Source organism: Ovis aries, chromosome 2 (assembly GCF_016772045.2).
Source record: "Ovis aries strain OAR_USU_Benz2616 breed Rambouillet chromosome 2, ARS-UI_Ramb_v3.0, whole genome shotgun sequence".
Taxonomy (NCBI): domain Eukaryota; kingdom Metazoa; phylum Chordata; class Mammalia; order Artiodactyla; family Bovidae; genus Ovis; species Ovis aries.
Genome location: NC_056055.1, coordinates 207,904,217 through 207,931,865, shown reverse-complemented (window position 1 = coordinate 207,931,865; position 27,649 = coordinate 207,904,217). Strand labels below are relative to the sequence as shown.

General features: G+C 46.5%; 1 protein-coding gene and 1 non-coding gene across 8 annotated transcripts in view; one reads left to right on the top strand and one right to left on the bottom strand.

Moving 5' to 3' along the window:
- The window catches only part of NRP2 (neuropilin 2), a 126,678-nt gene that overhangs the window by 26,019 nt on the left and 73,010 nt on the right, over nucleotides 1-27,649 (bottom strand). For 4 of the 7 annotated variants that reach the window (XM_060410280.1, XM_060410281.1, XM_042244071.2 and 1 more), the window contains exons 13-15: nucleotides 16,478-16,740; nucleotides 14,837-14,933; nucleotides 13,709-13,729 (exon numbers count right to left, since the gene is read on the bottom strand). In XM_060410280.1, the coding sequence (XP_060266263.1) occupies nucleotides 13,709-13,729; nucleotides 14,837-14,933; nucleotides 16,478-16,740 (381 nt within the window). Of the gene's footprint in view, nucleotides 1-469; nucleotides 3,950-13,693; nucleotides 13,730-14,836; nucleotides 14,934-16,477; nucleotides 16,741-27,649 lie in introns of those variants that run through there. The other 3 variants (XM_012143461.5, XM_004004852.6, XM_012143426.5) reach the window with 3 other exon arrangements.
- TRNAR-ACG (transfer RNA arginine (anticodon ACG)) lies at nucleotides 8,494-8,565 on the top strand. The gene has a single exon. It is a non-coding gene; the product is annotated as a tRNA-Arg (tRNA).

The following is a 27,649-nucleotide window of genomic DNA, read 5'->3' as shown; positions in this document are numbered from 1 at the left end:
CGACGTCCCCGTGGAAGTAATAATTTGGTAGGCAAGGGGTAAGATGTTGCCACTTCTTCTCCAAAGGAAACTATCTGTCTCTGCAGAGCTGAGAACATGATTCAGCTTTGCTGGTCCCAGCCCCTGGGGCCTTTTGAAAGTAGAGTCCCATCTCCAGGGATTTGCCATCAAGATAAATTTTGTGGAATCACATGGAGTAATTTAGCACTTAGCAACTTTTGCAAAATCCCACACCAATCATAAAAGCTGGCTCAGCTGCACAAATTGGATAAAACTCCTAACAAGCAGCAGTAATAAAAATAAAAGAAGGAGATGTTGGCATTCAGCTTCAAGGAGAAAACCCACCTATTTCCCACAGAAATGCCCTCTAGCTCAGAAGGTGATGTATAAACTTTGCAAACATCAGTTTGTTCAAAGCCTACACCTGAACTTTGTTCTCATAAGCCAAGGTGAAAAAAAAAAACAGATGTTTGTATAAAAATATCATCATTTTATTACATTCCACACAATACATTTTCAAATAGTTTTCAACGTCCACAAGGTATTTTGACACACAGGCAACTGAGCAATGCAAGAGATGTCACAGTTATAGGGCAAGGGGATAAGAATAGGAAGTAAAAATCTGTAAGTTTTCTTGTTTTGCTGTTGTTCTTTGGTAATTTTCGATAATTTAGGTGTTTACTTGCCTGCTAGCTTCATTTTTAAAGATGCAGTCTTCTTAAAGATGGGGTATCAACCTCAGAAATATTACTGGATTTCCTATCCTATTCTGGCTTTAATCCCAATAATGTGGGACAGGGGAAAAGATAATTTACTTTCAGCATTCTGTTTTGTCAATGGCAATGCTATGATCCTGTTTTTCTTTCTTCTGCTTTCACAGGCAATTAAGGGATAGCAATTGCTAGCATAATACCAAGAAAGGGATTTTTTTCACCCCCAGAGATAAGGGTTTCCCTCCTGGAACTGTTAACATGAAAGCTCTACTAAGGCAAAAACTTTACCAGCCCGAGCTAGACCTTCCTTTCATTCTTTTTTTTTTAATAGTTGCTATCACCACTTTGTCTTCTGAGAAGCAACTCTAAACATGCATGCATGCATTCACCTGTCCAGTCTATTATTTTTTTAGAAGAAAGGGACCCTTCCCTTCCTCCATGAAATACAGAATTTTGCTTTTTAAAGCTGCAAGGCATGACATTACAGAAGAGCTGCCCTTTTAGCATAGTACCTGGATAATACTATGAAAGTTGCTGGGGCCGAGAGAGTGGAGAGAGACACAGAGAGAGAGAGAGACAGAGAGGGATGTGATATCCCCAGCTGAAGTGCATTATGGGATTCACAGAGACTTGAGCAGTCTCATATTCCCAATGACAGCATGTACATAAAGATGACGCCACCATGGGGCATCAGATAAAGATACAGCAAATTCACAAAGTTGCTGTCATCTTCTTTTAGAGAAGGGAAATCCTCATGGGTGTACGGTAACTCAGTTGCTACACTGGCCAGACTTCCCAGGTGTAATTTCCCGACACCATGCTTCCATGGGGTGCCTATAGGGATGTCAATCATTTCAAGGGAACGCCTGGCCCCAGACACATCACTGGATACAGACACCTGAGATAAAAAGCCCTCAGTGATGGGCATGAAAGTCATCGTAAGGTATCCATGGTATCCTGCCACCCCTCCTCTCTCTCCCCCTCTTTCTTTCTCCATCTTCAGCTGGGGTAAGACACTTCTTGAAATCTCAAGGTAGCTCATGCTCTAGCCTTTCATCTTCTTTTCTTGGCAGGGCTGCTGTGGTTGAGACAGACTAGCTCTTTGAAATAAGAGTAAGAGTGGGAGAGCACCATTCTTTCAGGAGGATGAAACAAACCAGATGCGAAGGTTGAGTGTGCGTTTGTTGGAGGGACCTATGTGAATATTCCAAAAGAATGCTAAGTCTCTCTCCCACAAGCAGCTAAAAAAATCATTAGTATTTTGTTCTCAGAAGGTACCTGCAGGCTTTCAGCCCAGGCAACCATCTTTGGAGAGAATCTTACACTTCCCCAGTGGATTCCTAGCAGGAAGGTGAGAAATAAACACCCCCAAGCCTAAGCCCCAGTACACTGAGAATCTCGTTAAAATATGCATTTTCTATCAATGAAATTGGCTTCATTATTGAATCTATCCTTCGTACAATATCATTACGCAATTTATCTCTAACATCCCTCTCCCTGCGTTGCTCAGAGAGGACAAATGGGCAGCAACGGATTTATCTTCCTTATACCTTCTGACGAAGCAGTAACATCTGGAAATGCCAGGCCAGCCTATGAGGGTGTATTTACCAGATGCCATGAATGCTTTAAGGGGTAGCACATTAGTACATTTAAACAAATGGTAACTTTTTATTCTCTCATAATATTCAAATAAATCAGGGGAACAGCCTTATATTTTAGTGGCTATAGATTCAGGCACACATTAACACCATGAAAGGAAAGCAAATGATCCCCTTTCCCCCATATTTTACAAATGCTATTAACCATGATCCATATGATACCAAAGAATACACTTTTAAAACCTTCTTACTCCACCCCACCCCCCAACTGGGCAGAATGAACCCCCTGGGGTGAGGGTTTCTGTTTTTAGACAACATTTCAATCCTTCCTTCTCCACCTCCTCCTGCTCTCAACAGGCTACTGCTTTTCATACATCAGTCTCAGAATGATTATTCTCTATGACTTATTCCAAGATTGGACTTAACTGATAAAAGCTAAACATTCATTATGAGCTTCTCTCTTATAAGGCAACATGAGACAAATTTGCTTCAGGGCTGGAAGTAAGGGATGGTTCCACAGGCACCCAATGGCTGTTACTGTGTAACTTCAGAGACATCCCAGACGGGACTAGCTAGGAGTCATGTCTGGTCTGAGTGCAGTGGGGAACCTTCCTCTTGGGTCAGGTGGGTGGGGCCTGGGGACAGGGATGGGAGGGGCCACATTTCTTCTCCTGTGGCCTCTAGTTTTAGGTACCTGGAGATGACAATGGTAAGCCAACAGAAATCCAGCCAGAGCTAGATAAGGCAACAAAAAGCTTCAATCTCTTCTCCAAGTAAACAGAACTAGTACAGTATATTATTTTCTGGAACATGTACCCCGGGAGAAGTAACACAAGAGTTAAAGGGGGCCCTCTCTGAATACACTCACACACTGCCCCCCCCCCCGCCCCCCAATGAGCCAGTCTCTCTCTCACACCCACGCACACACAGAGCTATTCACAGGCGCAAATGTATACTATGTACAAACACACAGATCCGGGTTTCCCCTCAAGTCTCCTGGCAGACTGCCCACCAGAGAGGAGGGATGGGCTAAGGCAAGGGGAAGAAATAAGGAACCAGTCTCTGGAAGGAAACCAGCTGAGCCGTGAGTTGTGAGGTGCTTAGGGGCGTGTCTCTTCTCGTATTCCCAAGATGCAGCATTGTAGAGTTGGGGTTGGGCGGTTTGGAATCAACAAAAGGAAAACAAACAAAAGAACCCGAGGAGAATGGTCGGGATGGATACGAGCGCACAGGGTTTGGGCCCAGAGACAGAGATGTCTGAGCGTTCACACAGAGACTAGGCGAGGAGGAAAAAGTGCAAAATCGAGGCAACGTGTTTGCAGTCTTTCTTGTTTGGGTGCGGTCCTTGCTTCGGCCCTCAGCAGTGCGAGCTGCCGTCTTGCTCTAGCTTAATGGTTAGGGTGGGTTCCACGGCCAGAGGGGCCCCGTTGGTGTAGTGGGAGGTTTTGTAGGTGATGGAGTGATCAGTCTTCTTGGCCGCATAGCGGAACCGGTGGTAGTGGAGCACCAGGGCCAGCGCGACGGAGACCAGCACCAGCACCGCACCCCCGGCGGCCATAACGTAATACCAGTAGGCTGGGATGGGCTGCACGGGCACCGTGTCCACTGTGGGCTCGGTCCCCGGTAGGAGGGTGCCCCCTGGTGGAGAGACACAGAAGAGTGTTGCTAGGCTGAGAGCATGCAGACTAATCCAAAAATTAATTTAAAAAAAGAAAAGAAACACATACATGCTTTGGAGTGGATAGGGAAGGGGACAGGGGAACAAGATGGTACTGAGTATTTAGGGTGGGCCAAGCACTTTTCAGTGATTGATATTACTTCCTACTTACAACCCTATCAGGTAGGTACTCTCAGACCCATTTTACAGATGAGGAAACAGAGGCTCAGAGAGGTTAAATGAATGGTCATACAGCAAGTAAGTGGTAACTACTGTATTCAACCAAGAACTGTATGATTCCAAAACTCTTTTCTTCTTTCTGTTAAACTACAATACTCTATAATAGGTAGAAGCATTATGATTCTCTCTCTCTCTCTCTCTCACACACACACACACATATACACACAGGAATACATGCAAGTGATGTTAAAATGACTTCTGGGATTCCATAGGACTGATTCTCCAAATGGGTGGAAATAACAATATTTGGTCAGGCTGGCCAGCATTCTCAAACAATGTATTAATTAGGCTGGCTAGACTTGAAGGGGAATTCCACTTTGGTTTGCCAAGGCTTCCATGCCCACTGAAATCAGCCTGGTCTTGTCTAAACAGGTCAATTACCACTGTCAAGCAATGACTAACACATCTTCATTTTTTAATTGAATGGAGGATTTAAAAAGCGGATTGGAAGGATGTTGCAACCAAAAAATGTGGGTGCAAAACGATCGTAGGTATGTGAGAGAGACAGTGAATGAGTGAGAGCAGAGGGAGGGAGAACATTCTAATCACGGAAAAGACAGAGGATGGAAGAGAAGCTAGCAGAGGATTTACAAGGCAACCACATTCACTGGCCAGCCTCTGGTTGCCATGGAGATGATGTCGTAGATTTAAGCCCAGGGTAACTCTGGGGAAAGACTGGCTGGAGTCCCATTTAATGCAAAACAGTGCTACAACTCGATTCTCCCAACGATTTACATCAAATGAGAATCTGGCCCAAATGGGACTAGGAGCTTTTGAGCTTGCCAAAACCAGACATGATCTTTACTTCTGAAAAATGATGTATGCTTAACCTATGAAAAATTCCTCCCTAGCTGCTTACATCAAGTAGAGGTGGCCAGAAAGATGTGTGCTCTCTATCCGTGGAATATCCCAGGTGGGAGCCACAGTGGTGGGGAGGAGATGCTGCTGCCTTCTCCTCGTACCATTGGTCCTACCCTGTGGGTGTATCTCTGCTCAAGACGCAGACAAAGCTCATTGATATTTTCATGCCTCCCTCACAAGACGTGGAGCTCCTCAAGCAGAAGCACTTGCTCTCATCCTGGTTTCTACCTCAGGGTATGTATGCACCAAGAAGGCTCTCCATAAATGCCTGTGATTAAAAGACTGAACTGAGGTGAAGACTCCTATTTCTGAGTCAGTGTTTGCCGACTCCTGCAGCCTGAACCCCGGAGCACCTCTCTTTGATTTGGGAGATAGCTGAGGGGTGAATCAGATCTTCTGAGGCCTTCTCAGAAGTGTTAGAAAAATGAGAGCATTTTTCTTGGAAAATCTTTCAGAGCCTGTTCACTTTTCCAGCTCTTAATCATTGACTCCTCTAGTTTTAGGGAATTCCCTTGTGCTAGGGTACAGGGTTCGTTGGTGTCTCTGAGCCCATCGGAAGTGCCACAGGGTTGGGAGGAGCTATGACAAGAATGTGTCACCAGCATACACCCTGGCAGCTGCGGCCGCCACCCCTCGGGTGGAAAGGATCCCAGAACCCCAGGGTCACCACCACGCCCCTTTTACGCTGTCTTCTTCCTTAGCACCTCCTCTATTTGTGTTCACTCCCAAGACCATTTCCGCCTTTTAACACTTTGATTACTGTAGCTGAGAAAGCTCCTTCCCTCCAGTCCTCCTTCCCTCCCTCCCTCCCTCTTTTTGTGACTGTATTGAAAATTAGGCACAGAAACGGAAAGGGAAAGCAAGGCACTGAACACAGCTCCTTGAAGTGGCCAGCTCGTGAGTCACAGGGACGTGGTGTCAACTCATTATGCAGGTCACCAAGAGGATCTGCTGCCTGGCAACCATCCTGCTGCTGGCTTTTCATGTGGGCTCAGAAGAACGCACGAGAAACAACAAAGTGTGCAGAGATGGACTCCAGCTTCCTCCGGGCCACCTGCCTCTCCCCAAAGGGTGTCCTCGGGGCTGCCTCTGATTTCCATTTGGCTCCACAGTGAGACCCACCCTCTAATGAGGCCACAGCTCAGCCATGAGGGGAAAGGAAGGCGATACGCCCACAGGGATGAACTCCCGCTCTGAAGCGCCTGACCAGAACCCCAAAGCAGAAGCACTCATTTTTGTCAAAAGCGTGAAACAGTCACAACTGCTCTCGTCCCCACCGTCACCACACAGTCTCACTTCAAAAAGCTGCTTTCCTTCAGCCACAATGCTGGTTCTCAACACTAAATACACTGCCTCATCTCCCACCCCCAGGGCTCAACACGCTGGGGCTGAGGCCTTCTTCACTCGACTCCCGAAATATTGCTTATGATAGCCACAAAGCTGGGGCACGGTGGGGAGGATCTAGGGGACAGTAGAGAACCCGCCTGCCAAAGATAGAGACAGAAGAGACTCAGGTTCAATCCCTGGGTTGGGAAGATCCCCTGGAGGAGGAAATAGCAACCCACTCCAGTATTCTTGCCTGGAGAATCCCATGGACAGAGGAGCTTGGTGAACAGTCCATGGAAGTTGCATAGAGTCAGACATGACTCTGGAGAAGTCATGTTATGTGGGTTACAGATTCAGAATCAGAGCTAGATCCCCGGCCTCAGGTTCTGCTCTGCTCTGGAAGACAAACTCCACTTTCTCATAAACCTTCCTCCCATTTCCTGCTAATACTCCCCTCCCCAGAAATGATCACCATGCAGAAAATTGTAGTGACAGAAGCCATTTGGTGGACGACATCATATTGGCTCCTTAAACATTCTCCCTGGACATTTGTTTGGAGAAATGAGAAAATATACTATGTGAATTTGTGTTTTTAATGTTAAGGCAGTCAGAAAAGAGAGGATACAGCTAACAGGCCTCCTCTCATCCCCCTCAGGCAATTTTTGATGACCTGCAGTTGGGGCCAGAGTTTCTTAGGATCTTCTCCAGCTAAAGAGACTCAACTCCCACAGGCTGCTGCTTTAGAATTTGGCTCTGAGGCAGTCTTCAAGGGCTGTATGCTAATGAGGCTGTGGTCTGCCAGCCAGAGAAAAGGAAGGTCAATAGGGCTTAAGTCCTTTTCCAGAGCACCTTCCTAGATAAGGGCAGCAATCCCAGGAATGTTGGATGGATGGATGAATAGATGGGGTACAGGGATGGAAGGTGGCTAGATGAATGAGTGGACAGCTGAATGGAGGAATGCATGTCGGACCAACATTCAGACTTCCTTGAAAAAACCTTGATGACCTAATGGTACTTCACAGAATAGTTATTCTTGGAAAGTGTTAGATTCTGTTACCTTATACCATGCCTCTACATTAAAATGCAAAAAGGTGCCCCCTTTGGGCAGATGCTGGTAAGTGGCTGCATTTTAGCCCCACTTGCCCCCTCAGCCATATGAGATGCCCGGGCCATTGTGTCACAACTCAGGAGCTGGAGACATGTCCCCCAGGATGGGAGAAAAAAACGCAGGTGACTTCAACTTTGTCCAACACTGGTGATGTGCTCACCTGAAGAGTCCCTTTGATTGTTCAAACTTCCCCCATGTACTCACAGACTTTGATTTCCCCCCAACTGAAAGATGCTCTCAATGTCTGTTCTATTTTTCATGAATTTCTACCTTCTAATTCTGTATACGGTTTTCTCATCGTGTAAGATAATGAGAAACAGAAATTTAAATAGTCAATAACTCCAAGTGTATTTGCAAGGTTGAGTAGGCTTCCACCTGTAAAAGTTCTGAGCCCCTTGGAGAAAGGAGTGGTGTGAGGTGGAGAATTTAAATTCTGAGAAACAATAGATTCTAAGAAGTCCTGCACGGGAGGATAATACACTTGATCTTAGCCAAAAGGCTGAGAAGCGATATGGGAGTATAAAAAAAAAAATTACACAGTAGGTAGGTTCTTTCCATTCCTGTTGTGCAAACAGGGTTACTGAATTAATAAGCAACTGCGACATGTGAGCATAACTACCGCTCTAATGAGTAGAGACTTCCTGGGTGCCAGGCGTTGGACTACTTATCATCTTTATTCTTCATGACTCTCAGATGGGAAAAGCGGAGAACCTGAGAGGATAAGTGACTTTCTCCTGGTTTTGCCTGGAGGAAAACTGAGGAGGAGGACGGGGGCAGCACAGAGTGGAACCTGAGAGATGGCCCAGAGCTTTCAGAGGAAGCACACACGGCTGGGAAGTGGCGGGGTCAGGACTGGAAGTACGTGGACCAAATCCTCCACCCATGCCGGAACCCAGGGGTCAGAAGACGAAATCTGGCTCTCAGCCTATTTCTGTACATTTGGGAACACAGCCACCCTCATCGCATATGGCTTATGGCTGCCTTTGTGCTTCCCTGGTGGCTCAGACGGTAAAGCATCTGCCTACGATGCAGGAGACCCGGGTTCGATCCCTGGGTCGGGAAGATCCCCTGGAGAAGGAAATGGCATCCCACTCCAGTATCCTTGCCTGGAGAATCCCATGGACTGCAGATCCTGGTAGGCTACAGTCTGTGGGGTCGCAAAGAGTCGGACATGACTGAGCGACTTCACTTTCACTTCACTTTGTGCTACAGGTGCAGTGAGTCCCAGCCACACAGTGTCACAGAGCCCAACATGTTCACTATCTGTGCACTGACAGAAAAAGTGTGCAGACTCTGCTCTAACCACATGGGGTGGAACAGGAAGCAGACCTCTCCCTTTCTGCTTCTTTCTTCTGTCTGAACCTGTCTGCGGATTGTCTCAGTCAAATTCTCACTGAATCACCAAAAAGCGAAAACATCTCCTGCAGCTAAGTTTATGAAATGTCCTCCAGACCTGGAGGAGTCACCCAGGTTTCCAAGAGAAATGTTTCGAAAGATACCTAGTGTACGTAAATCATTTTTCTCGGAGAGGGAGAAAAGGTTCACTGCAAATCAGAACTGTTTCAGGCCTGGCCTGTCTGCAGTCTCGCATGTGTAGGTTGAAAACGAAGAGCTGGAGAAGGGGCATTTCAGTTAAAACATTTATTTAATTTGTGAGATTAAACAAACAAAAGACAAAGCTGGCTTCTCTAGAGAAGTTTATAGAAGAGGGTCGAAGAACGCAGTCACGCCCACAGATCTGTTTGGAAGAATGTAGAAGTATACAATCTCCCTGCGAAATGACTCTTCATTTGCCTTGCACTCAGTGTGAGTGTGTGTGTGTGTTTTGGGGGGGGGCGGTCAGTGGGAGAGTTCCACTCAGTTAGTAGGAAAGCTGCTGCCTGCCCCCCACCCCACACCTGTCTAAGACACCCCTAAACCCAGATCCGTGGCTGCCTGAAGTCTGAACACTTGTCCTCTCTTTGGTAGCACTTAGATTACTTCTGTTAAATTAAGGCTTGTCCTTTCTGTTCCTGGAGAGAGGAAAAGTCAGTGAAAAAAATTTTTTTCTCCCCTTAGAGAAACTGACGTTGGCGGCAGTTTAGATGAATGGTAAACTTGCAGGGCGATGTGTCAAGCCTCTGCAGCTTGAACCTCACAAAGGATGCCTTGGCGTCCCCTTGGGCAGCAATAGCAGCCGGGCAGTTAGTGGTTCACACGCATCTCATCTCCAGGCTCCCTGGCTCAGCAACACCTAGCTCTGATCTGGCAGCTGGGGACCTCAGGGGGAGGGGGCCAAGGAGAAGGAGTCACACCCTACAGCTGCCTATCTGGAGCCCTGGCAGGGGTTGGGAATACTTCTCTGCCTTTCATCAGAGGATTACGGCGAGAATGCCATTTAACCCTCACTGCGTCTTGCAAGTGCTTCTAGTCAAGAGAGCTGTGGGAGAAAGGGATGCCAGAGAAAGGGGAATTTGAGGCTCATCCCAGGTCTTGTGCCCTGGCATAGGGGGGATTACACTGGGGAGCAAAGTCTCAGGGAGGTAGCCGACTGGCAGATCAACCGGGGATAAGGGCAGGGATGGAAAGATGGGGAAGAGACATGGCAGAGATGGACCAGTTGGTAGGAAATAAACAGACCTGAAAACCTGAGACACAGGGTCAAACCCTAGGCATCTGTCACTGCCCCAAATGGGTCCCCTCTATGCCCAGGAGACAGCCTGTGCTGTCCTCTTTCTCCTAGCTTTACCTGGATGAAAACTGCAGAGGACTGAACGAAGAGAGGCCCAAGAGACTGTGCCAGCAGCCCTCAGAGCTGGTCTGAGACGTAAAACCCACGCTCACAGCTGTGAGCAGGAGCTGCTGATGTTCCTCTTAGCAGCCATCAGTGGTTGACGCAGCGCTTTCGAATCCTTCACTCTCACCACCACCCGTGCCTGGGACTCCCATGGGTCTCTCTGCTCCTGCTTTGTTCAAAGCCCACAGCCTCTAACATGAACAAGAGCTCTTGCTTCCACTGCAACCTGCTAAAAATAACTACCTGGTAAACAACTACAGAACTCAGATTATGGGCTTTATATATTTTTACTGGCTTATTATTCTTTTTACTTGTATTGAAAATAGAAAGCATTGGTTAAGAAAAAATAATCCATCACCTTAATTACACCACTTTTCAGTTCTCCATGTCCCCCCACCAGCCCCCAACCTGCACCCCCGCCCCCACTGCTTTACACACAGTTTTCCACTTGTTAAAGCTCAGATTCTAGAAAAAGATACATGATAGCACTATGTCTATAGCCACTGCTTAAAAAAAAAAAAAAAAAAGCACACCCAGGCTACATTGTTTAGAACAACAGCAAGAAAGCCTTTTTAAACACCACAATGGCAACCCACTCCAGTGTTCTTGCCTGGAGAATCCCAGGGACGGGGGAGCCTGGTGGGCTGCCGCCTATGGGGTCGCACAGAGTCGGACACGACTGAAGCGACTTAGCAGCAGCAGGCAACACAGCTTATTCATTCCATCTCCTCCTTGTCCCCTCTCTACATGGCTCTCTTTTTCAGTGTGGCTTGTTTCTCTTCACTACTGACTCATATCCTGATTCACAATCAAAGCATATACACCAAGCAGAAAACACAAGGTGATTCGAATAAAAAGAAAATGTTCCATGGCAAGAGATGAGTAAGAGGCAGAAAATGAAAGACACTTCAAAATATAAAAGATCAAGACTATCCAATAAGCCTCAGTCCAGAAGCCACTTTTGTTGCATTGCCTTAAAGGTTTACCTAGCACACACTGGTGTCTCATAAAGAATGAGATTGCTTCTGTCCCATGGTAAATTTATAATGGAAAAGAAAAACAATCTACATTCAAAAAAAAAAAAACAACCACCCATACTAACAATATACGCCTGTTGTTAATCGGGTTTCACCATCAGCTTTCCATACCCTGCTTGCCCAAACCTGATTTCTCTGTTTCTCTAGTTGAGTGAACAGCCTGGTTTAACTCCTAAGGCATTCACTCTCCCACCAAGAGAAGGCTGCCACCGCCCTGACCCGGAGAGGTCAGCAGGTTAGGTAGAGCGAATGTCCTCTTTCCTCTCCCAAATGGAAGGCTTCACTCAAGTCAAAACCCAGAGGTGTCTACTGAAGTTAGAGGGGCTTCAGCCCAATAGAAGCCTCCCTGGCCCTGGGTTCATCTGGCTACCAAGTCAGAGTTCCATGTAAAACTTGCCGACGCGATCGACACTGTCCGTTCTCAATTCCCATTCTGCCCTTGACTCCTGAGCCAAGTCTCTGGAGTTTGGTTGCCTCCTTCCAAAGATGCTTGTTATTCCCCAAGACCACAGCCGTGGGCCAATCCATGCCACTCAAGGGCTGCCTGTGCTTAAGCCCCAAACCAGCCCATCGGAAGCACACTGGAAGTTCTTACCTTGGAGTCCCTAAGCCCTGTGTTTATTTTGGCTAAATGAGCACTGCAGCTCTGAGGCTATTTTATTTATATATATATTTTACAAGAGAACACGACTGGCCTGTGAAGCCTCCTGGTAAATACAGCCTCTGCGACAGCACATGTGCTCTGGTTTGTTTATTCACTTACAGAAGCAAAGCACTTAGCCACTGAACTTGTCAGTCATGGACCCAGACATCTATGTTCACACAGCAGAGTGTCTGCCGTGGGGGCTGAAGGCCCTCCTAACCAGCCTTTTCTGGGAGCTTTGAGTCTCAACAATCAAAGTCACGTGAAACAACATAAGCAAGTTTACTTCCCCCAGCATTAACATTACCTTGGGTCCCGAAAGTTAGAACTTGAATTCAACTGTTATCCAAGCACGTTCAGTTTTGATCTCAGCTTTTCCTTCCGATACTTTTAGATTCACGTTAATAGAAAATCTCACACCCAAGGAGCACGAACACATGCACAGGAATACTCTTAATTCTTGAAAAATGTGCAATAGGGAGTGGGGGTGGGGCTCAGGGAGGCCAGGAAGGGTGAGGAAGAAAGAAACGATATCCTAGATAGGTTTCCCAGCCCCCCTCTCCCTCATCTACCGTCTTAGTGCTGTGGGTGATGAGTGGCAAATTGGGCGAGATGATTTGAAGTCAGAGAGCACATCTAGGTGGCAAACCAGGAATCCATCTTTGTCCAGCCAGGAGCTGGACAGATTAATGAGAGCGAAGATAACGAGTCTAGACTTCAGATATAAAAATGACTTCCCTTATCTCTGAAATGCTGTCACCTGCGGGGTTAAGGCCAGCCAATATAAACAGGGCACAGAAACCCTCGGGATTGTTTGCATAAACTAGGTTCTGTTATTAGGTGTGGGTGAGTGTCTCTGAGTGTGCTTATACACCCGGGCCAACTCATGGCAAGCATTTACAGAGCGGTTTCCAAATCCTTAGCACTGGAACCTGGGTGGAAACATTACCAGTGTCAACCAAAGAGGTGAGATGTGAAATACACTGTACTTTAGGACCCCCAAGTTTGGAGGTTAGTTTTCTCTCCTGGGATAAGGCAGGCATCCCACATTCCTCTCTCTTTGCTCTGTTCTCTATTTACTTTATTAGGGATAAAATGTCGCTTTCTATTTTTCAGTCCTGTATTTCAAGTGTTCTAATTCCAGGCACCAAAACGAGCCTCATTCTTCCCTTAACCAGACACCATCTCCAGATTTCTGCAACCTTCTCCACTTAGGACTGTCATTCCTCATGTCTTTCCCCTAACTTTCTTCCCTCACACAGCTGTGTACCTTGCGGAGGGTTAATTGAGACTGCTGCCTTGGTGCCCTGTGACTGGAAAGAAACCATCTTTGGTTGAAAATAAATCATTGCCACCTCATTTCACTTTTAATTTACTACTGACTTTTTTTCTTTTTTTTTGGTTCAGCCTTCCCACAGTCTCTCTTTTCTCACCACTCATGCATTTTCAGCCTCATTGCTCTCCATTGGACAATGCAAAGCTGAAAGGTTTATCTGTAACCTATTTGTCTCTATTATAGGTTTCTAAACTTTAATTAAACCAGAGACAGCGAGGCTCTCAATTGCCCTTTCCCTGTATCTACAGGTGTTGCTGGCGCCATCTAGCGGTGAGGTGTGGCATCTATTTTTCTCTTGGAAGCTTTGTCAAATCTGGAGGCTTATCGCCTCTGCCGAATTCACATCACATGGGAGGAAGGAAAAGGCATGCAGAAATTTAAAAATAACTTTTTTTTACCTTGAAAATTCTCACCTGCAAAAGCTGAGATGGGTTCTGGAAAAAAAAAAATTTGAGTTAGATGAGAGGAATACATAAGGTGAACACAGTGTATGATGAAAATGAGTTTCATCAAGCTTTTTCATACTATGCCATGAAAAGTCTCCCATGCCCGCCACAGGCTCTGGGTCTAACACATCGTCGTCATGGGGGCCAGGTGGGAAGAATTCTCAAAGTTGCTTTGGAACAAAAAGTCCTTTATGGAGTAATGGGTCCCTGAAGCATTGTAATCAGTCACTTACCACTGATTACTTTCTCAGAGAAGGGATTAGTTTTAGATGCCGGGGGCCCTGAAAGTTGCCTGAAGGGACTAGGGCGGTCCCAGGTGCTTCTGACCTCATCAGGCACACACACACCTGGGACCCATGTGCCAAGAAAAGCACTTGGTGAGTTATTACAGTCACTCTGCAGAGCGAAAGTAGGTCTCCTTCCTTCTCAGGATTTCCTCTTTCTTTTGGGAATGTCCATGGCTCTGATGGGAGGTGGTGCATGGGGTGAACTAGGTGACCTGGCTGCTTAGCACTTCTGTCCAAGGAGGGAGTATCCTTCCTGGGCTGGTCACTTGGCATGCAATGTTTAATCTTATAACTCTGGCATGTTGGGCATTAGAGACAGTAACTTCAAAGCAAGATCTGAATTCTTATTTTCCATGCCATAGATTGTCCTGCAATTCATTCAACTGCCTGGGTAATTGTGTTATCACTCCAATATAACATATGTACTATTTCTGCTCACCAGTGAAGGTTTCCATTAAATCCATCAAACCTTTGCAGCATGTAATTCTGACTGGCAGCTGCTCTCGTCCTCTAGCATTTTCTTTGCTAAAAGCTGGAGTCTGATGATGAGGCCTTGGCACCCTGAATCTTCATATATTAAGTGCATGTCTTTTTCTGAATGGGAGCAGGGGGATAGGATTCCACCTTATCTGACACCTCTCCCATCCTGACCGCAGCCTAAGCTCTAACTGAACTCACATCTCGCCTCCTGCATGGACTGGTGCTAACCCACCCACTGGGGGAACAGCTGTGTTTGAAAACGAGGTGCTGCCGCCCCTTGTGGATCCCAGCCCTCGGAGGAGACACGAAGAGACAGATCTTCACGTACCCATGCAGTTCTCCAGCGGGACATCAGTGCTTATCCGAATGTCATCAATGGCAATTTCTCCCGCACGTCCTTTTCCTATAACTCCCTCAAACACAATCTAGAAGCAGGAAGAAAAAGCACCAGGATTAACTGAGCTTCTTGGTGCAAACAGTGCAAAGATTTCCAATTTTCTGTTAACTGTAGCTTAAAATCTGTGTGTGTGTGAGCGCACGCACACGTGAACACGCACATGTGCCTTACTGCACCTGGTACACATCTGTTGACCACATGGCTCTGGTACTTGAAATCTCAATTTAAAATGAGTTGGTTGAAATCAAATGCATATTCAAGGGGATTAAAAAATACATATATATATATAACTAAGTGATGGGTATTGTTGTCCAGTAACTAGAATTATTGACTAAAAGGACTACAATCAGAGCATGTTTAAAGGAGGGTTGAAATTTCCCTAGCCATGTTTGATTTTTTTTCTTTTTCTCACAAATCTTTCAAATGCTCAACCCAGGTATTTGGAAACTCAAGAGGACATGAGCAGGTAGGGCTAATGTGAGAAATGCAGTGTACAGGTTTGAATTACCTTGGGGGTAACAGTGTCTTATGGCTCCATTATTACAACTAGCAGGTAAGTGACTTTCCTTCACCACTAGTTTGCTGAGCACCTACTATGTGCCAGGTACCCTGACAGTTACAAAAGCTAAGACAAGACCTGGAGAATCTCACCGTCTAGTGGGTGAGACAAAAATACCAACAGGGAGTAGCTCCACAACACACTGAGGTTTCTAAGGAGGAAGGCAGGTGGGTGGGGGACTCAGGCTATTTTGCAAGCGTGAGGGTGACTGCAGGCTGCACGCAAGAGCCTCTCGGCTCAGTGGTCTCGTCAGCCCTCGGTTTCACCCTCCCCAGGTTCTCTCTGCAAACGAGCACACGTCCTCTGGCAAGCTGAGCGAGCAGTTGGCTGCCTCACCAGCCATCTGTTGCTGCCTCTCGTCTGGGGAGGAGCAGGTTAATGCTTTGGCTGGTTCTCAGTCACCTCTTCCACAGCGCCTACTCTACCCAAGTTTCAGCCACAGCTGCGCATCCCCATCTGTGCCTCAGTCTCTTGCTCTGTGAGGGCAGAGATAATAGAATGCAACTCCTGGAGCTGCAGGGTGAGAACGCACTCATTTAGGGATCTCTCTGGTCTGCTGACCACTAAGCACCACAGCCACCTGAACACTTGGGACGGGGCGGGGAGGCTGTTGCCCTCTCTTCCTCTGAGTCTCAGGGGTTCTTCCCAGGGCCTCTTTTCTCCTGTGTGGAGGGTTTGTTTGTGTTTATTTTCCTGGCTTCTGTGTTCCTTTGTCAGCCTACCTGATAGCAATCTAAAATAAAATGGAGAGAAGAAACATTTGTTGGGGAAGATTTCAGCAGTATAAAAGGCAATAGGAGGAACAAAGAACCAAGTCTGGGTGTAGAGATAGGCACATTCTGAATAACAAATAAGAGTGTCATTTAGTTGCCATGGCAACGGGAGAAACACAATGAAAACAGCGGCGCTTAACCGCGTTCCCTAATGATGAATGGGCACGGCCTTTGAAATATTGAAACGCAGATCACAAGGATCCCCTCGGATCTCCGCACCGTCTCCCGTTGCCACCCCACCTGGTACTCCATGTCGTAGCTGGGCAGAATGATGCGCCCGTGTTTCCACTCGCCGCCCTGGTCCTCGCGGATGACCCAGAGGAGCTTGCTCTCCTGGCTGGCTTCGCGCACTACCTGCAGCGCCACCCCGCGGCCGCCCGTGGCTTGGTACTGGAACTCCATGCACACGGGGCTCCGCGGCAGGTGCACCGGCGGGCTGATGAGTCGCGCGTACTGGCCCTCTCTCCGCCCATCACTCTGCAGCCGCAAGAAGTTCCTGTCATCTGGAGGGGGAAACAAACCTGAACAGAGGTCCCTGGTGAATGCTTGGGAAGGACACCAGCTGGCAGTTGTGGCCCCTCGGGGGGCGGGGGGTAAGCCGGGGCAGAATTTGGGTTGTCCTTTATGAACTTGTTCTCCAGGCTCTGTGTTCCTTTCTTAGGGCTCTGATTCAAATGCTGCATTCAAATGCTGAGTCTTTATGTCAAGAAGGTCCCTCCTGCCTATTTTCTCTGCATCCCTTCCTTTGTACCTTTTACATACGGCACCTGGCGCCCTCCGCCTTAGGTCTTGGTTGGCTGTATTTCCCCTCTAGATTCTGAGAGGCCAAGCCCACATTTTAATTATCATCGGCTTACCCAAAGGGCCAGGGCACTATAATGAGCTGAATAATAAGGGGTGAAGTGACTGCTAGACTACAGGATGGTTCTAGCCAGGTGGTTTATGCTTCAAGCCTTTATCATCTTGGCTGGGCACTGTCCAACTGGAAGACATTTACAACCTTCTGTCTCCAGCAGTGCTCCTGGATGAAGCCTGGGCTCTAGTAACTGCAGTTCAGAAGCCCGGCATCCTTGTTCAAGCAGAGCAGGGAATGGTGGCTGAATAGGAGTGGGGGATGGTTGGATGGCATCATCGACTCAATGGACATGAGTCTGAGCAAGCTCCAGGAGATGATGAAGGACAGGGAAGCCTGGCGTGCTGCAGTGCATGGGGTTGAAAAGAGTCAGAAAGTTCTGAGCGACTGAATAATGAACAACAAAGGGGTGATGCAAGGGACCTGAGACCCCACTCGCTTCCCTGCCCCACCCTGGGGAGGCCTGAAGGTGGCCTTTCTGAGAGAGTTAGGCAACTACAGCCCCAATAAAACAGGTGTTGTCATCATCACTAACAAAAGCTATGTGTTTAGCAGAGAATATACACACATTGGGAGATGAAAGTCTCACCCATCCAAATGTTTGAAGAATGTGTGTTTTGGCTGATGCACTTTAAAATACATCAGGTACTCTGTGGGAGGCAGAGTTCCCTGTTGGCAGACCCCATGCCTTGCAGACACAGGTGTGGGGACCTGCACTGGCAAATCCAGTTCATGCAGGAGCATTTCGACCACTTGCACAGAGAACAGGATGGCAGTTGAGCAGAAAATCTGTCTCCTTTTGGCCCTGAAACATCTTATGTTGAACATTTCTGCAAGACGGCAGTGGCCCTTTCGCACCACATAACCAGCACATCAGCCACCTCGGGATCATGTTAATCTGAGATGTGGGCACAGAGCTTTTTTTACTCAACAGGGACCGGGAACGTCTTTGTCAGGGAGGGACAGGCAGGGACTCCAGAGGCCAGAATCAGCAGGGGACTCCTGGGCCACCCATGTGCTGCTGTGCCTGCCAACATCATCTTTCTAGTGAGAGCAGAACCTGTGGCAGTGCTCCCATCAGTGCCCCAGAAACAGCTCCTTCCCTCCTCCTGGCCACCTCTCTCCCTCCTCCCCATCTCCCCTAAGTCCTTTCTGGTTAGGTTCTCTGGGGTTATTGTTCTGGAAGCTACTCTCCCCTGAAGTCAAATTAGACCAGTTTAAGATGCATAGTCAGGATTCTAGTTTGGGATACTTTAACCATCTAGAGGCACATTGGCCTAATACCCCCACACCATGGGAACCCTTCAAGGCCAAAGTTAGCACAGATAAGGAGGCAGCTGTCTACAGCAGAGAATTTCAATGATGGTGATCTGCTGAGGAGGAGACACTGGTGTCACAACCAGACATTCAAAGAACTGCTAAACCTATGCTTCTCCTATCAGATCTCATTACTACCACTATTAATGATAATAATTATAAGGCCTATTTGCATACTGCTTTTCAGGTTACAAAGCATGTTGGTCTGCCTTTATAATTTAATCATCGCTATATGCTTGTGAGCTGGGTCTTATGAATCTTACTCTACACAAGATGCAGAAACCGAGGCTGGGAAAGGTTTAAGTGACTTGTCCGAAGTAGAAAGGCTAGTGAGTAGCAAAGCTGGACTTGACTTCAGGTTTCTCTACCTTTGTGCAGTAGGCCCTTCACTTCAGCTGTGCCCCCGGTAACCTTGTCCCAAGTCCACGTGATCAGTCATATATGATTTAAGGCACACTGGCTTCTCACTGGGCGCTGTTCCCCTTTCTCCTTTTACCTGTAATTCTATGCTTCCCCGCCCCCACCCCACCACTTTTGCCAGTTTTCCTCACTACTCTGTGCATTTCAACATTAATGCCTCTCTTCTTGCAACACCTCAAGCATTTACTGACCATACCACTGATTTTACCTGGTTTTTAAAAAGACTAGAGGCCATTTTCATGCATTTCAGCTCCCTGTCTTGTACTGCAATTAAATTGTTTGGTATATGTCTTTTCTATTTCCCTGGTTAGACTATAAGGTCCTGGCCTTACACACAGGAGGGTTAAGAATGCTTCTTCTCCCTGCCCCTAGATAGTGACACATACATATATATGACAAAATTTTCTGTTCCCATGAATGAATGAATGATAAACAGATGCATAAAGAATGTTATGAGATTCTCTATTGGAAACAAGAACAGATCAGGAATCAGCTGGGCTCTGTAATCCCTCAGGTTCATATAATCTCACAATTCCCTCCCATCCTACTGAGCCAACAGCCCTTTTCAAAGGTGAGGTGGTTTTTTTGAGACGTTCTGCTTTTTATTAAGGAAAGTTTATACTGAAATATGAGTATGTATAAGTAAAAATGCACAATAGCTTTTGCAAAGTAAATATACCTATAACCGATATGCAGATCTTAAAACAAGGTGACCTGTGGAAGCATCCAGTCCATGAGCCGCCAGTGACAACCCCTGAAATGCTCCCACGCTCCAGTCGTTTCTAAGACTTTATTGCTTCCACCTCATATATAAAGGAAACCAGATTTCAGAGACTTATTATTCAGCCTTCTTCCTTCACAGTTTCACAAATAAGACCCACTGGCTGTCTGAAAATTGCTTGGCAGAAATACTGTCACTTGTGTGAATTTACATTCTTAAGCAGCAGGGGAATCATAGCATAATGGTTAGAATTTAGTCAGTAAAATGTGTGTGGAGGTGTAAAAAGCCGGGCTGGCTGGATTTTCTCCGGGTCTGCTTTATTTACCCATCCTGTTGCTAAAACTTCAGGCACCGTGAGGCCAAAGGTGTCACAGATTGCCTCTCCTGGGGACCTGAACTGGCTCCCTCCCCCTCCCACTTTTCCTCTCTTCTCTTCTCTCTCTCTCTCTCACAATAAGATGATAATCACTGTGCATGATTTAAAGGACCACTGGAAGACCAGGGAGTTAATGCTGGTGGCGTGCTAAGCACGAGCAGCTGAAGGATCATAACTCAGTGCTGACATCTGAGCTAATCCACTAGTTTGCAGAATCTCTAGACAAGCAGGCCTCTGAATTTCACTTAGTGAAATCACTTGTGCCCCACTTGTCTGTTAAGTGCTACGAGCTCGAGGGAAGAAAGATGATATGTAAATTTAAGGAATTAGCAGCAGACATCAGTCAGAAGGACGCTGAGCTGCAAAACGTCCCTGCCTGCCACTGAGAGAGGACTGATTAGAAGCAGGACATCATGAAGGAACGACTCTGGTCAAGAGAAGCTCAGAGAGGAGGAGAGGAAGAGCAGGGGCAAGAGAACTGATGTGAGTTGAGCACCTCGAGGTGCCAGACATCACGCTGGGGGCTTCATCGCCTTCCGTAATCTTCCTGTGAAATAAGTATGACGCTCTCCATTTTTACCAAAAAGGAAACAGAGGCTCAGAGAATTGAAAAGTGTGTCCCAGACCACTCCTAGAGAGGGATGGAAGTAGGATCTGAACCCTCATTGGACCGAGTAAAATCGCCAGAGCCTCACCTCTCATGGGGGCTAGCATCCTAATGTTTGCTAATCTTTTAAAGGCTCAGTCTTCCCATCTGTGAAATGGATACAATAATAGCAATATTGCATGGGGCTAGGAGGAGGAGGAAATGGAAAGAGCCTTTTAAAGCACTTTGCATAGGAACAGGGGCACAGTAGAAGCTCCATAAAAGCTATGATCTTTATTTCAACTACCATCCCTGAACACTCTGCCTCCTGTTATTGTTCAGCCACTAAGTCACGTCTGACTCTTTGTAACCCCATGGACTGCAGTAGGCCAAGCTTCCCTGTCCTTCACCATCTTCTGGAGTTTGCTTAAGCTCATGTCCATTGAGTCAGTGATGCCATCCAACCATCTCATCCTCTGTTGCCCGCTTGTCCTCCTGCCTTCAATCTTTCCCAGCATCAGGGTCTTTTCCAATGAGTCGGCTTTTTGCATCAAGTGGCCGAAGTATTGGAACTTCAGCTTTGCTGGCTTTTTTCTTCTAGAAAGAAAAAGAGTCCAAAGAGCCCCAATAACCTGGGAAGACCAATCGGAGACTCAAAGGAAGTAAGATTCGCTCAAGGACAGTAAAGATGTTCTCTGGAATAAGATGGTTCCCAGAAACGTCCTAATCCCAGAAATGGGCCAGCCCCATGCTATACACCAGGCATTGTTGACCACGTCTTTTGGGTCAATCTACAGTAGACAGCAGAGAAGGCAATGGCACCCCACTCCAATACTCTTGTCTGGAAAATCCCATGGATGGAGGAGCCTGGTAGTAGGAGCTCCTGGAGCCCGGAGCCTGGAGGAGCCTGGTAGGCTGCAGTCCATGGGGTCTCAAAGAGTCGGACACGACTGAGAGACTTCCCTTTCCCTTTTCACTTTCATGCATTGGAGAAGGAAATGGCAACCCACTCCAGTGTTCTTGCTTGGAGAATTCCAGGGACGGCGGAGCCTGGTGGGCTGCTATCTATGGGGTCGCATAGAGTTGGACACGACTGAAGCGACTTAGCAGCAGCAGCAGCACAGCAGACAAAAGAATACATCCTTCTGGAATGAGAGTGGGGCCCCAGAAGACCATTTAGAAGGGGCCAGCCCTGCTGTTCAGAGGAACCACACCGAAAACATCCCCAGCACAACTGCCCACCTTTGCTTTAAATTCTCCAAAGCAGGAGTTTCGAAAAGCCATGCTGGCAATGTGTTTTTTTGTTTTTGTTTTTTTTTTTGGCGGGGGAGGGAGCACGCAATCCTAACTGTCAGAAACGACTTAAATTCAGTTTTAAGTTTTTCCACTGTCATTTAGACACATGTCATCCTTCTATTCCCCCATGAAGTACAGCCAATTTCTGTCTTCTGACTAAGAAACAAGTTCACTCCTGAAGAATTATGACCCTGGTCTTTGCTTCCTTAGGAAATGTAACCCTGGCCTCTTTAGATGCGTACTTTGCTCAGTTCAGTGCTTCAGCTCCTTTAAGTCCCGGCATCCCTGTCTCTGCTGTGAGTGAAGCACATGCAGTGTCAATGGAGTCTGCTCTTCTGGAACATTCTACTGTATGGCCTGCCACTGCCAAACACAGAGGAAGTTTTAGCAGACAGTGACTGTTGCTGGCTTGATAGAGCAAAAGGTTGGTCTTGCATGGGTGGGCTACTTTACTGATTTGCTTGGACTTTAGGGGAAAAGCCCTTTGGATGGTTAAGAGGTCCTAAAACATGACAACTGACTGATTAAGAACCAGGTCTCCCTGCTAGAGGTTGTCCTCTTCTTTTTTTTTTTTTTTGTAGTTTGATGGCAGTGAGGTCGCCAATGGATGGTTTCCAACAAGAAACAATGTAGAGGAAATACATTCAGCTGCAGAAAGAGAATGAAAGGAAAATGTCCCAGAGATACAATCCCTCTCCTCCTGGACCTGACATACTTGGGAAGCGTTCTGCTAGGTCCCTGACTCAAAACATCTGTTGTTGCCCATGACACAGGGAAAACAATCACAAGGGAATAAATAACAGGAGTTCAAAAGGGCAGAGAGGAAGTGCGGAGGACAAGGTCACTCAGGCATCTTAACCTGATGCTGTCTCTAGGAAGGGTCTCTTGACATTTCACCTGGCGATTTACAACCACATCTGGGTTCAGCTGCCTAAGTGCTGGGTGATCACGTGAACGTTCCTGGCCCAACCGCAACTGGATCAATGGCGCCGACACCTTACCAAACCCTGAAATAAATCACCAGTCTATCCCCCTGGCTATCGCAAAGCCAAACACACCATCTGTCCAACACACACATCTCCTGGCTAGCATCTTGCCCTCCTGCTAGAACAGCCATCTGAAAGACTATTCAGTGCTGCAGGAGATGGAGTCTCTTCATATAGGTCATGCTTAAAACGTGAGTCAGCCCCTCAGCTGGCCTCCCAAGGTCAGCCTATGTCTGCTAAGGTCCTCAAATTAACAACTGGTTAAGGGAAACATTGACTTTGGATGAACTCCACAGAATGTTCTCGAGGTTTACAATTGACCAGTTTGTGGACATTTGAGGTTTCAGGCTTGGGTTTTGCAGAAAAGTCTATCTGGAGCTTATTTTTTTGGTATGTCAGCTTTTATGAAGGTTTGCAATCGAGACATTCTTCATCACACTGTACCTTCACTGTCAATCTACACACTCAACCAATCATAACTTGCAGAAGATAAGGAAAAGTAGTTTCTCCTCTCTACTGCTGTGATTTCTACAGAGTCAGAGATATTGTCCTCCCTACTTTCCATGAAGAAGGGCCACGATACTTTCCTTTTCCAGTTGCTGTGATTCCTTAAATATGGCTTTCTTTTAGCCCAGCTGCTCCTGGTCTTTAATTTTAATCTAGCTTGGTCTAAGCCTGAGAAGTTCCTGTCTCCATATCTGTAGTGGTTGTGCCCCAGCTGAGTCACAGTAACTGCTTTCTGAAGGTAATTCAAGCTAATGGCAATTCCGTGTCCGGACTGTTGGCTGCCAACAGCCCCACCTATGAGGAAGGTCTTTTGAGTTCAGAGAGTTGCTTTTTAATTCAAAGAGTCGCTGCTAGCTCACCACCCAAAATGAAGCCCATTGTAAGCAAGTGACTCATCTTTTTAACTGATTCCTTTGTGACCATCTACTGACCATCCCCAGCTACACTTAATCCTCTTTTGTGCATGTCCCACAGTGAATCACAGTCCTGGTCCTCCACGCTCCTGGAGTTTATTCAGCAGCTCAATGTGCCCTACAGCTGATGGAATAGCCACCATTTGTAAAATCTGAGTATTTCAGAACGTTGTATTCTTGACTTACTTTCACTTGTTTTTGAATCCAGAGTAAAGGTTCTGGTCTCTCAATCTAATAAACATGCAAATGCTAGGTAGCCAGAACTCTGTCCTTTGAGAAAGGTAAACTAGTCCCAATAGCTTTTGCCTGTTTTCTTTATATTACTTCCATGACTTAAAGTTACTGAAATGAAGTAATTCTGAAGTCATACTTCATCAGGTCAACAAACATATCAAAGAGCACATATGTAGGGTGACCACACACTTGAAGATGCTGAGGCTGACCTGGCATAGCACCCTTTGTATCTAGCCTTGTCTCATTCCTGAAGATAATAATAATAAAACAGTTTTTATTACTATAATTGCTGTTACTTAGTATTTACGCTTTTTGATTGAATGGGATAGTTCCGATACTGTCTATGTTACTTGCTGACTTTACTGTGTTACTCACTTAGGTAGAATGACACAGTGACACAAGTACCAGGCACTGAACACTCCCATGAAGGGATCAAAGAGAAGACACATCCCCCTAATTATCTGCCCCTTGATTTACACCAAACCAAGGAGCAGCAGCAGCAGCAAGGACCCTGGACGTTACTCTTGTGTTCATGTCCAAGGTGCTTGAGCAGCACTGAGCAAGACAGCATCCGGTGATGACTGGCGTGTTCTCCATCTGCACCACCCCACACAGTGGGTTCTGAGCCCTTAGAATGTGGCTGGTATGATGGAGGAACTGAAGTTTTATCTGTATGTAATTCTGATTAAAAGTAAATTAGCCATAGGTGGCTAGTGGCTACCATATGAAGCAGGGCAGGTCTAGACACACAGGTTCACCACAGCATCTCTTTGCCTTGTTCCTTGCTGAGGAGTCTTTGCATTGTTCCTTGCTGAGCTGAATCTGATCATCCTCAAAACTACACCTAAATTCTGTTTCTGATCAGTGCACCTGAGAATGTCTGCAGGAGATACAGTGGCTCCCACTAGGGAAGACATTTCCAGTGTCATTGCAGTTACAGGGCAAAGGCAAAGTGCCTTCTCAGAGAGGGCTTCCCAGGTGGCACTAGTGGAAAAGAACCCACCCAGCCAATGCAGGAGACAAAAGGGACGTGGGTTCAATCCCTGGGTCAGGAAGATCCCCTGGAGGAGGGCACAGCAACCCACTCCAGGAATTCGCAACAGTGTCCCCAGGGGCTACTATGAACATACTCCAGGCTTCTAAGTCACAAGCAAAGAGCTAAAAAAAGAAATTCTGAGTATCTTGAAAGACTATCTTGAAAAACAAAAACAGTGGAATAAAACCAGAGGGTGTCTTGTCAGCCTTAAGCAACTCTTTTCACTAGCCAGAAGAACCGAACTAATTGCTTGCTTAAAAGGAAAAGAAGAAAACATAACAAGAGAAAAGAACGAAATCAGAAAACATCTAAGGAATGTAAGTCGTTTCCACAGACAGTTCTAATCAAATAGCCTGTTATGATATTTCAACATGGCTATTTCCTTCTCTTTCCTGCCCTCTCCCTCTGCACTTGATGGAGACACCTCCTTTCTCAAGTGTAATTACTTTTGTTTACCTATCTAACAAGGAGATAAAACACACGGCGCACTTAGAGAGTGGTGCGGTCTCCTCTTTGTGGAGGGGTGAAGTGGGCGACACAGTGGCTTTCAGGCTTGACTTAGAAGGTTCCGTGATTTTGAACCCGTCAGCATCTGCCCTGCCCCTAACCAAGCACAGCTGTTTCCTTTCTCCCAACTGCTCCCCTCGGGGCCCCAGTTTTTTTTTTTTTTTTTTTTTGAAGAAATAGAAGAAGAAAAAAGGACCACCCTGAACAGAAAAGGCTTTCTATCCTCTCCTGCTTAGAATCCACTGTCATGTTTTGTAAGGAGAAGGACAGTGGGAAATACAGCAAATGATTCTTTAAATCATCAGAGGATGGACAGACAGGCTCTGAAGACAATATTATGATTCGGTTTTCTGGAGGCAGTGTCTAAGGGCTGCTTTTGCAAGCCTCAGGGATTCCTCTGGAAGAGGGAAATTGTTATTTTCTTTCTCAGTTTCTTAAGGGAGAAACAGCATTAGATCCAGCAGTTCCTCATGGCCCTAATTTTCTTTCTGTCCCTAACTAGCCAGCCAAGGTTGGACTGCTGCCTGCTCTTCGAGATTGCTCTGAAAAGCCCTCCCAAACCACAGGGTATAATGAATCAAGCGGAATGAGAGCAAGGATGAGGATCACCAGGCAGTAGCTAGGGTCGATGGGGCATCAGGTGAGAGCCAGGGCAGGGCGAGGAGTGGGCAGAGAGGAACCTTGTCGAACAGAGAGTAACTTAAGCTCTTCCCAAAGTGTCACTTGCAAATTGGCGGCCTTGGAACCTGGACCTCCAGGTCAGCCTGGACTGGGCTGACCTCAGGCCTTCCTAGAGAAAATCTGCTCAGAAGAGCGCAGGGAGGAAGTGGAATTGTTAGAAAGAACCTGAGGATGGACGCTGAGTAAGATTCAGTACATCTCCCCTTGCTGTATCATCTGCACCACTTCATGCAAAGCGCTTTTGCCAAGCTGTCCCCTTATATACACACCACACACACACACACACACACACGCATATAAACCACAAACACACTCAAACACAAACATACAGACACACACATACGCACACATTTGCACATGCACACAAACCAAACACATGCATGTCCATATTTACAAACACATACAAACATAACATATGCACACACAGACACAATCACAAATACCTTGAGAAAGAAACACATGCACAAACGTACACACAACGCACAAGTACATACCTGTAAATGTGCATACACACAGACACACACCCTGCAAATCTCCTTTACGCTTGTATAAAAAGTGGGGGTTGGGAAAAACAACCAATTAATTGGGCCAAGTCTCAAAGGAGAGGAAATGAAATGAAAAATCCAGGCTGGGTTATAAAAATAAGTATTTTTTTCCAACGTGCAGGAGGCTCATTACATTAATTAAACATTATTGCAGTGAATGAGGCAGGGGAGGATGATTAAGGCTGGGACGAGGGTAAGTGTTCTCCCCCATTGCCCAGGGCGGTGGTGATCTTCAGATATTAATCTCTCTGAGCACTCAAATGCTGAAGAGATAAACACTTGAAATATAAAAATGTTTTTCTCCAGAGCAGATGCCGTGACCCTCCGGGAAAGCAAGTGCAGGCCGAGTCAGGGGGTGGCCTGTGGCACTCTCCCAGCATCTGTTTGACTGCCACCCTGGGGAGGGGGGGACACGGCCAGGCCTGGGGGTGAGGGGCAGCAGAGTCACTCTGGGAGACTCTGCACAAGGGGACTTCTCCCCCTTTCCTTCTCTAGGCCGGCAACGTATGATCTACTAATTTCTAGAATTAACCTCTTTCCTCTCAAACTCTCTTGGGGGCCTAGGTCCAGGAGCATTGAAAGCTAACTCGTGATGTGCTGGAGCAACATCTACCATGTACTGGCTTAAGAGAGCTGATTGTGGAATCTTCTGGAATTTTGTAAGCCAGCTATTGAAACATAGGCATTATTACCAATGGAACTATATAAAGTTACCCAGAAATTAAGTATATTAAAAAACAAAAGGAAATAAATTCTCAAAGTGTAATACTTCCTAATTATTTTAATACATCTTACCAGTACACATGATTCTGAAATTATTTATATCTATGGTATCTGCATGATGGAAAAAACTAAGGCTGTGTTACTTACTTCTCCACTCCCCCTCTGATGATGTCATGTTGGCAGCTTGCGTTCAACCACAGTGGGAGGATTT